The sequence below is a fragment of the Oncorhynchus kisutch genome, linkage group LG12 (genome assembly GCF_002021735.2).
Source record: "Oncorhynchus kisutch isolate 150728-3 linkage group LG12, Okis_V2, whole genome shotgun sequence".
Taxonomy (NCBI): Eukaryota; Metazoa; Chordata; class Actinopteri; order Salmoniformes; family Salmonidae; genus Oncorhynchus; species Oncorhynchus kisutch.
This window is the reverse complement of record NC_034185.2, coordinates 44,616,796-44,626,924: the sequence shown is the minus strand read 5'-3', so window position 1 is coordinate 44,626,924 and position 10,129 is coordinate 44,616,796. Positions and strand designations below refer to the sequence as shown.

At 40.6% G+C, this 10,129-nt stretch overlaps 1 protein-coding gene and 1 non-coding gene across 2 annotated transcripts; both read right to left on the bottom strand.

The window, feature by feature from the left end:
• Window positions 1–1,513: 1,513 nt before the first annotated feature.
• Window positions 1,514–9,413, bottom strand: LOC109901050 (TNFAIP3-interacting protein 2). Its single transcript, XM_020497038.2, has 6 exons — window positions 8,618–9,413; window positions 7,617–7,919; window positions 5,819–5,908; window positions 5,038–5,379; window positions 4,678–4,800; window positions 1,514–3,341 (listed from the first exon to the last, which is right to left on the bottom strand). Exons 1-6 carry the CDS (start codon window positions 8,978–8,980, stop codon window positions 3,207–3,209), a joined length of 1,356 nt encoding a protein of 451 aa, XP_020352627.1. The 5' UTR covers window positions 8,981–9,413; the 3' UTR covers window positions 1,514–3,206.
• A 409-nt stretch (window positions 9,414–9,822) lies between these two features.
• Window positions 9,823–9,896, bottom strand: trnai-aau (transfer RNA isoleucine (anticodon AAU)). The gene has a single exon. It is a non-coding gene; the product is annotated as a tRNA-Ile (tRNA).
• Window positions 9,897–10,129: the final 233 nt, after the last annotated feature.

The window sequence follows — 10,129 nt, the reverse complement described above, 5'->3', positions numbered from 1 at the left end:
CCGCAGGCAGAACAGTTGAAACTGGAGCAGCAGCACGACCAGGTGGACTGGGGACAGCCAGGAGTCATCAGGCCAGGTAATCCTGATGCATGGTCCTAGGGCGCAGGTCCTCTGAGAGAGAAAAAAAGAAAGAGAGAGAAAGAGAGAGAGAAAAAGAGAGAGAGAATTAGAGAGAGCATACTACAATTCACACAGGACACCAGATAGACAGGATAAATTCTCCAGATATAACAGACAGACCCTAGCCCCCCGACATAAACTACTGCAGCATAAATACTGGAGGCAGGATATAGGATATAATCATTAAAGGCTGTTCAGGACACTTTTTAGAGTTTTGAAGTTTAGAGTTTAGAATTCTATTGTGTTATTGTACAATATCACACCACATAATACCTATTACAGACTTAAAACCATATTGTATATACTGTATGTGACACTATAATCCTCTGTAGGATATAATACATAATAACATAATATAATACACTATATCAATATCAGCCATTAGGCTAAATCGTCAATACAAATATAGAAAAAACAAAGGTACAATAAACAAAGTAACATCTATACCTCTTTGAATTGCTAAATAATTCAATTGTGTTCAAATAATACCAGAACACAGAACAGTGTGACATGGATCACTTTCAAGATTGCTATACACTGGGACTCCAATAACAATGGAGCTCTGCAATATTAAAGCTGATCTACCCACTAAATAAAAACTAAAAACAATGGAGCTTAATGATCCAGCGATCTACTACTTTAGTGTCTCTAACACACACACACGCGCACGCACGGACGCACGCACACACACACACACACACACACACACACACACACACACACACACACACACACACACACACACACACACACACACACACACACACACACACACACACACACACACACACACACACACACACACACACACACACACACACACACCTTGTTTGGTGCTTCATCTGCCTCCCCTTTAAATAACTACTCTCTGGCAGGGAATGTCCAGTTCCCTAAGGCCATATTATACCTGTAGCAACTGGTCCTGGACTTGTTGTGTTGTTTAACTAAAAATGATTTGAGAACTAGTCTGAAGACAACTGATCCCAAATCAGATGTTAGGGCCAGGATGTAACTAGAGCCTCTGTCTCACTGGTCTCTAGTCCACTTGCTGTGTTCACTTCAGCCACACAGGACAGCTGGGAATGTGGAACAGACACACAGGACAGAGTGCCCATTCAGGCTACTCTGGGAAGGGGTTTTCCAAAGTGTGTACAAACACACACAGTCAGACAAGGAACATACACAGTCACACAAATGCACACACACAAACACACATACTGTGGGACTTGAGTTTCTATGGTCAGAGCCCCTCGCTGTCTCACACTGTCACTCCTCCTGACTCTGCATCCCAAACTATAACTTGACTGGCAGTTATCCACCAAGCAAACTAAAATCCAACAAAAGTTCCTGAAGCTGAGATGTTGTCTGGTTTGTATCACAAACACTCCACATGATTGGTCAAACAAAAATGTTTTTATTACAAAAATATCCTTTCAATTAAACAGGTTAAAACAGATAATCACATTTTGATGTTTATAAATCAATGGCTTCTAGAAAAATAAAACTTGTGTCAGTTCGGAGGTAATTTCTCCAAATGTAGTTTCAAATTTCACTTTTTTTAAGGTTGCCATGTTGCGGAGAATTTGTCTCCCACACTGTCTTGTCTTACCAGGATTTGGGAAACATTCTGCTTTAGGTGTACCAGGATTCAGACGACACCTCAAAACATATTATGTGATATTCATTTTGACACAGCACTATAAAGATTTGCCCATTTGAAAAAGCCCCACGAATAGAAAATAAATATTCAATCATATATAATACTGTGAATACATATTTCCAGGCACAAATATCATAGGTCAACATCTATAGGTTAAATTGAAAATAGATGACTTACTCAAAACCTGAACAACATCCAAATATACAGTACAACAAATAGCGCCATGCTAACGACAGACAACGTTATTACAGTATCTTCAACCGGAAAGAAGCTTATGTATTTCAAATCCAATAAATCTAAAAAAATAAATATGTGCATTAATGACTACTTTGGTAAACAGGTTAGGAAAGTGCAACAGGTTAACAATTTGATGCCGGAATATTGAATTGAGGTATGTGACATTCAAATATCGTAATTAGCATCCAATTTCCCATCTAGATTTTCTACAGACCACGCAATCAACCATCTCCACACAGAAACACAACCATGCAGTATCATGTGATAATTCATATGGATCATGTAGTCATGAGTGGGTTTGCACTGGAAATCGCTTCATCTTGCCAAACCAAAGGAATTTCACAAAAAAATATTTTACACTTACTTACTTTTTTAACTGGTATTTATCAGGTATTTACTCTGAAATTATATGGTAACAATGGGTACTTTATGGTATTTCCTTCAAGGAACTCAACCCATTCAAATGGTGGCCAGTGGTGTTTGTTGTTATGAATCCGAAAGAAACAGATAATTCAAAGTCACTACTGTGTTATCATTTTACCATGTAGTATCCTGGTAAATACCTGGTCTTTTATGTACTGTAAAATAAAGTGCTAGCACTATTTCTCCCACTACGACCACCAAGCTAGTACTGACACTCCAACTCTGCATTGCTAATCTATTCGATTCAGTCTTTTAACAACCAAAAAGCATGGTAGCGTCTGAAGTCCAGGTAGTACCTCCCTGTTTCAGTCCATTTTCTTCCATTTAGTGCCTAATGAACACAACCCAGTTGAACTAGTCAGTTTTCTAAGCTCCCCGGTCCCAACCCTTCTTAGGGTGCATGTAGTGCTTCTTTTTCAGTGCTCAATTATCGTCAATTAGCGATATTTGTCTTAACACCCCCATGGGGTGGGAGGGGCAGTAACTCTCATAGCTTGGGAGTAGGGCAAAGTTGCCCCTAGATGTTGGGTCAGTTTTGCATTTTCCCCACTTTATGGTTTGGATTGGGGAACGGAAAATTATCCTATAGCTGTACCTAGGGGAAACTTCACGCCTGACACACTCAATGCAGTGTTTGAGGTACTCCACCGCATGTGTGTCATCATATGTCATCTTGGGCATTGGAGTTCTGACGAACTCTGGCACTTTGTCCAGGTGGGACTGGGTGCTAATTACCGCTGACGCCGCCCCAGGTGAAGGCCCACTTTTAGTTTTTGATTTTTGTCACAGGTGGATTGGCGCTGTTCCTCAGCAGTGATTCGGCCGAGTCCGTGCTCATGCGTGGGGAGATCCGGTGTCCTTTATGGACTCGGCACGTGGAGTTGGCATCTCTAGTAGGGCTCTGGAAGATAAATTAATGATGATCATGAGTAAAAGTGTTCCTTCCCATAGCCTAACTAGGCATAGTAGCACTTTGAGGATAATGTATGAAACACTCAAAATAAATAAAATGATCATTATAGCATTATTATTATTTTAGGGAAGTGCTCTTTGTTGTTCCCTAATGTGATAGCTGACCAATCAGCCTGTTACCAAACCTTAGTAAACTTTTTTGACCCGATACAATGCTATTTTACAGTAAACAAATTGACAACAGACTTTCAGCACGCTTATAGGGATAGACATTCAACAAGCACAGCACTTACACAAATGACTGATGATTGTCTAAGAGAAATTGATGATAAAATAATGTGAGGGCCGTCTTGTTAGACTTCAGTGCTGCTTTTGACATTATCGATCATAGTCTGCTGCTGGAAAAACATATATGTTATGGCTTTACAACCCCTGCTATATTGTGGATAAAGAGGTACCTGTCTAACAGAACACATAATCCAGATCTCCAACATAATCCAGGTAGAATCAGGAATTCCCCAGGGCAGCTGTCTAGGCCCCTTACTTTTCACAATCTTTACTAATGACATGTAAAACCAGTGTGTATATGTATGCGGATGACTCAACACTATACGCGTTAGCTACTACAGCGACTGAAATGACTGCAACACTTAACAAAAATCTGCAGTGAGTTTCAGAATGGGTGGCAAGGAATAAGTTAGTCCTAAATATTTCTACAACTAAAAGCATTGTATTGGGATAAGTCATTCACTAAACCCTAAACCTCAACGAAATCTTGTAATGAATAATGTGGAAATTGAGTAAGTTGAGGTGACTAAACTGCTTGGAGTAACCCAGGATTGTAAACTGTTATTGTCAAAATATATTGATACAACAGGCATAGTAGCTCGGAAGGTACAGACACACGCATACGCACACAAGCGCTAGCACACCCACTTTACACACACGTACATTGTAATATTGTTGTATTCTACATTTTGTATTGTAGATATGTAGTGGTGTAATAATGTTTTATTATGTACTATTTTATCTTTGCTTTATATGTAATGTAAGTGCCTTAATGTGTTTGGACTCCAGGAAGAGTAGCTGCTGCCTTGGCAACAGCTAATGGGGATCCCTAATAAATACAAATACTGTATCTTATTAGCCGTTAGCGAACTGTATGAAGAACATCTCTGTCGAAACGTCATTGTATCATCAATTCTCAATACATGGCAAATAGGGGAGGGACATAAAAGCTTCCTTTCATGGCTATTTATTTTACTCCTGTAACACGTTTGAATGTAATGTATGTTAGTAATGACTGTGTGTGTGTGTGGCCTTACCTGTGCATGTGTGTGTAGCTGCTCCTGTAGTCGAGATACTTCCTCTTGCAGGTCCTGGATCCTGCCCTGCGCTCTCTCCCTGTCTGCCCGCTCTGACTTAAAGTCATCTGTGTAGATGAGAACCTGTGAAGAAGAGAGGGAAAGGGTGAGGGTGTGTGTGAGAAAGAGAGAGGGATATGTTTCTGATGTGTACGTGTCAGAGAGAGAGAGAGAGAAGGAAGAGGGAGAGCAAGAGTGGGGAGACAGAGGGACAAACAAACAGATAGATAGAAAGAGAAAAATAAAGATAGAGAACGTGAGAGAGAGAAAGAAAGAGAAATTGAAAGAGAGGGGAGTCAGACGATCCTAGACCACACTAACCTGTTGCTCTAGCATCTGGATGCGGTCCTTGTATCGTCTCCTGCTCTCATCCAGCTCTCTCCCCAACCTCCCACAGTCCCCCAACTTCTCCTCCAGTAGGCCGTTGAGCCTGGCTATCTCCTGCTGGAGCAACCCAGCTTTGGCTGAGGACAACTCTGGGAACAAGCCCAGGCCAGGCCCAGGCTCTTGTGTAGGTCTGGGCCCTAACTTATGCCCCATACCTGGAGCAGGGCTGGAGGAAACAGCCAGGGCACTAGACTCATTCAGCTTCTGACACAGGTACCTCACATACTGTTCCCTGCTCGAGTCATACTTTTGCCATTTGGAGTTTAGACCTTCCACCTGGGAAAATTAAGGAGGCAGGGAGGGAGGGGAAGAGGGAGACATTAGTCAAAAACATGTACACACACTTGCGCACACACAGCTTCACACAAACACACACACAGAAGGCTGTTCAACTTTGGTTCTGATAGCCCATATGCTATGACAATGTTGGATAACTACAGTCTGCAAAAACACAACAGTAATTACTACAGTATATGTGTACTACAGTTTCTTTACTATAGTATTTATACTTTAATAAACTGTAAATAGTACAGTATACTAGAGTCATGTATATTCAATACTACAGTATTCACTGTAGTGTTTTTGCAGACTAAAGTCTGCAAAAACACTGCTGTGCATAGTGCTGTAAAGTCTACAAAAACAGTGAATACCATAGTATACTATAGTATTTTTTCATGTGGGTAGAATGGAGTTTCTACAGTGTGTTCCTGCTTACATATGCCACTCTTTGAGTTAGCTTTTGGTTCTCTTCTTGGAGTTTGCTGACTCGAATGTCAACGCGACCAGCTTCCGTATAATCCAATATCTGACCATGAAAAGGGGAAACAAGAGCTCAAAATTATACTATCCATTTAGAAATCCAACAGAAACAAACACAAATAACTTGACTGAAAAGCACATAAAAGCACATAAATGCACTAAATGCTTTAGTACACACACCTCTTTTTCATTGCTTTCATTTTTATGTTTGAAAGATAGTTACAGTGAATAAGCTCTTCCCAGTGAGCACAAGACATTGAAAATACGTAATTTGCCGATGGGGTTGTAGCTCGGATGTAGCTACTGCTGTTCTCCTCTCTCAGTTGGAGTTTAGTGCTTGCAACCCCAGGATTGTGGGCTTTTGGGTTCGATTCCCGCATAGGCCACATATACTGAATATAACATTCAGTATATACACAGTTTTTGGATATGAGTTAGCTATTTACACTCGTACCCGTCTACAGGTTCAAAATAGCAGATATGGGTGATGATAAATGCCTAAATTGGAACACAGTGGCTGTACAGTAATATGCTATATGTGAAGTCAAAATGCAAGGTCTCTGCTTCCCAGCGCAGTACTGGTTTTGACTGAACTTGAACACCACGCGTGACAATAAGTTACCCCCATCTCTCCCGCAAATGTTGTCTGAGTGAGGGAAATGCTATAAATAAAGAGGACTCAATGTATTTTGAAAGATGAGACATTGAGGATTATAATACCACTTTGATGTCACACAAGCAAGCCAAACACCCCTTAGTTCAAATGTGCACTTCCCCATTCCATATCATAAAACTCATGTAATATACAGTGCCAACGATTATGATCACAATGTTTGAATTACAGTTAGTTACAAGATGACATGGCGTTTTGTGATGAAATTTGGCAGGGAACACGCATCTAAATGCACTCGTGATTCTTTTATTGTCGCACCAAAATTAGTATTTGCTTCTCTGAATTGCCTTGTGAAAGCCTAACACTGTAAGGTCGTATTTCGTAAGTTAGCTAGCAATAGAACACGCTTTCAAATCATGCCCACCTGACCGGATTGCGATTTAGAATGGACCATTTTTGAATGCTTTACGTAGGATATTACGTAGGAACTGTGCGCACTTTGGAGAGGTGTGCTTCCACATGGAGACACCAGCTAGACCTCTCACTTGTCATTTCTTTGTCTTATGTTGCACCTACCCCAAATTTACCGTGAATGTTCTTATCGTGTTACTGAATGTATCCAGAGCATTTTCAGAGTTCGTATTCAACAACGGCGGCAAAAAGTACAGTAAATGTAAAACGCACGTAAAATCAACAGTGTAATGTTTGGATTCAGTCTTGTGTCAGATTAACTGTTTTGTCCTCACCCTTTAGTCTAATATTTATTTTTCCCATAATCTCCAAACTGTTCCCCCTTTGATTGCTACCCTGTTTATGCATGTGCTTTCCACATTTCTTCTGTAAGAAACATTTCAACTTAGCCCTATCTTTAGGCCAATTCCCACGAGTGTAAGGGGTTAACTATAATTTGCCTTGCATAAAAGTGCTTGATAACTATGCTATTACACACTTATTATAAACTGGGTGAGTCGAGCCCTGAATGCAGATAGCAATAGCAATAAGGCACCTCGGGGGTTTGTGGTATATGGCCAATATACCACGGCTAAGGGCTGTGTCCAGAACTGCCCTTAGCCGTGGTATATTGGCCGTATACCACATCTCCTCGGGCCTTATTGCTTAATTATACAACCTTCATACACACCTCTTTTGCCTTCTGCTGCATTTTCACCTCCTCCGTCACTCTCTCTCCTCCCTTCTCTCTCTCTAGTCGGCCCAGTAACTCCTGACACACTCTGACTGTGGCTCCCAGTTGACCCCGGAGCTGGTCGGCCTCTCCAGCCAGCGAGGTGCACAGGACGGCACGGGTGGCCTGGGCACGGTCCCTCTCGGCCAGGGCAGAGCGGAGCCTCTGGATATCCTGGTCCTTCTCGTGGTCGGATTGACGGATCACACTCTCCAGCTCTCGCTCCATCTCCCTCAGCAGCTGTTGCAACCTCTGTATCTCCTTCAGGGAGAAAAGAATAGAAAATAATAGAATAGGCTTCAGTGTCAAATGTGTGTCAAATGCAGAAGATACTTAAAAAATATATATTATTATTATTATTGATGGACAATATAGCTTTTTGGAATGTTTTATTGTATTGAATTATGACTTGTATCTGACACAGATGTGTTTGTTTTATGAAGTTTAGGGCGAAACAACACTGACACCTGCACCGCTGCAGTTGTACACATTGAAATGGAAAAAGAGAGGTTTTTGCTATAGCAACATCCTCTCTGTACTGCAAGGTGGTTTTGAAGCAGGGACATTTTTATCAAGCCTGGTTGGTAAGTTTGGTGGTAGGTTAGGCCTACACTAATAGTCTTCCCAATAGACCCAGTGCATATAGGAATGGTGTAGGCTAGTGGCTATTTTCAGAGAAGACCATTTACAGTAGGCCTAAACTACCCTGCTTTCATAATGTGCAAATTGAAAATGAAAGAAAGAAAATACATATATATATAATATATATATATATATATATATATATATATATATATATGTCATCAATGATCGTTTTAATACTTGCAGAGCAGACTTGAAATTAAGTAGGACTATAACCTAATATTAAAGAGCACAACTATGTTTCACAGGGTTAGCCTAAACATTAAATGCACATGATACACATTAAGCACACATAACATACAGTAAATTCTACTCACTTGTTGTCTCAACTCTGCTTGCTGAACCGCATTCATTTCTGTGTCTTTCAATTTTAGCTTCAGCTTGCAGATTTCTTTGCATAAACTTTCCAGCAAAGATTCGGCCGGTGCTATGACAACAGGGTCATACCCTTCCACATTGATACAGGTATTTTCGTATTTGCCTAACCTAGCCTTCAAATCTGCGATTAAATTGTCCCTTTTCTTGATTTTCTTACTTAATGTGTCAATCTCCAGCCGAGTTTCGTGGTAGAAAGTAGTCAATGTATGGCAGCTCCGTATTTTTGATTTCAGCGTATCATTATCCAAATCGACATCCATCGTGTTCTTTATTCCAGTCATGTTCCTTATTCCAGAGGTCATTTATCGCTGTTGCTTCTGATAGATGTGGATGGGGAAAAATCTTCAATATTCCATCAGCATCTGAAATGATTCTGTTTATTAGTTCGACAGAGTTTGTGTTCGTAGGTTATGCAACATGTCTTCAAGATTAGGTTGAGGAGGATGTCAACTATGTAGCCTAAAGGATGTGCCTCATCTGAATTTGGAAATATATAATTCCGACAATTACAGGGGATTTCCAAGAGGGGCTTCCCCGACACAATAGGTGGATTTTTCTTGTACTTTACTTTTTAACAACGTCGGGTAAATTGACAACTCCTTTCCGAGTTGATCAATCATCCATTCCAGTAACAATCTAAATGATATGCTTTCGTTCCTTAATAAATGTTCTAACATTTAGGACACTGGACTAAATTGACACAGTTTGACGGGAGCAAAATAAAAAAACGCAGCTGCTTGAACTATTTGCACATGCGTACGACTTTTCCGGTAACATAGTAGGCTAACGTTACCTCCCTCTTGTGACATGCGTAAATCCACAGATCATGCAATTCTGGTTTGACGGTTTCTAAACTAACGGCCTTTGCTTGAGTAATCCGCCTTGGTAAAAATCCGTGAAGCAACTCTGTTTTATCGGATGGAATGTAAATGAGTTGCCGGTAGCTCTATTTTCCTGAATGAATGACAATTCCGGTAAATTTTATGAAATGAATTTATGTACCCCTAATCTAGTGTGTTTAATTCAATTGTTTACAAACCAGATGTTGTATTCAACATGATGTGATAAATGAGTTTACCCGTAGGCAATGAACTTTCAACCTCAAATGTATCGAGCCTACTTTGGGATTTCAGCCCAAAATGTATGGCCAGTACGGGTATCGAACCCGCGACCTTCGCGTTATTAGCACGACGCTCTAACCAACTGAGCTAACCGGCCAGATGAAACCAGAAAGTGAGAAAATAAAAAAGTACATGTGTTCACTCTTCAAGCCAAGTTCGTGATGATATATTGTAACAACAGCAGGTCGCACCAAGGCGTAACAAATCATGATACAATTGTAACAAAATCGGTTACCAATGTCACGTTTATTTTCCGCGTCGATGTAGGCCACTGCCCTAAAGAAAGTAAGATCTGAGTGGTTAACAGCTCATCACAATTTTCTAGGCACT

Bases quoted from the DNA above. Each gene is read 5' to 3' on its own strand.
- LOC109901050 (XM_020497038.2), bottom strand. From the start codon at position 8,980: ATGACCTCTGGAATAAGGAACATGACTGGAATAAAGAACACGATGGAT. The intron at 7,920-8,617 runs GTGAGTAGAATT...TTCTCCCTGAAG, and splicing joins AAGCAGAGTTGAGACAACAA to GAGATACAGAGGTTGCAACA. The intron at 3,342-4,677 runs GTAAGGCCACAC...TTTATCTTCCAG, and splicing joins AGCTACACACACATGCACAG to AGCCCTACTAGAGATGCCAA.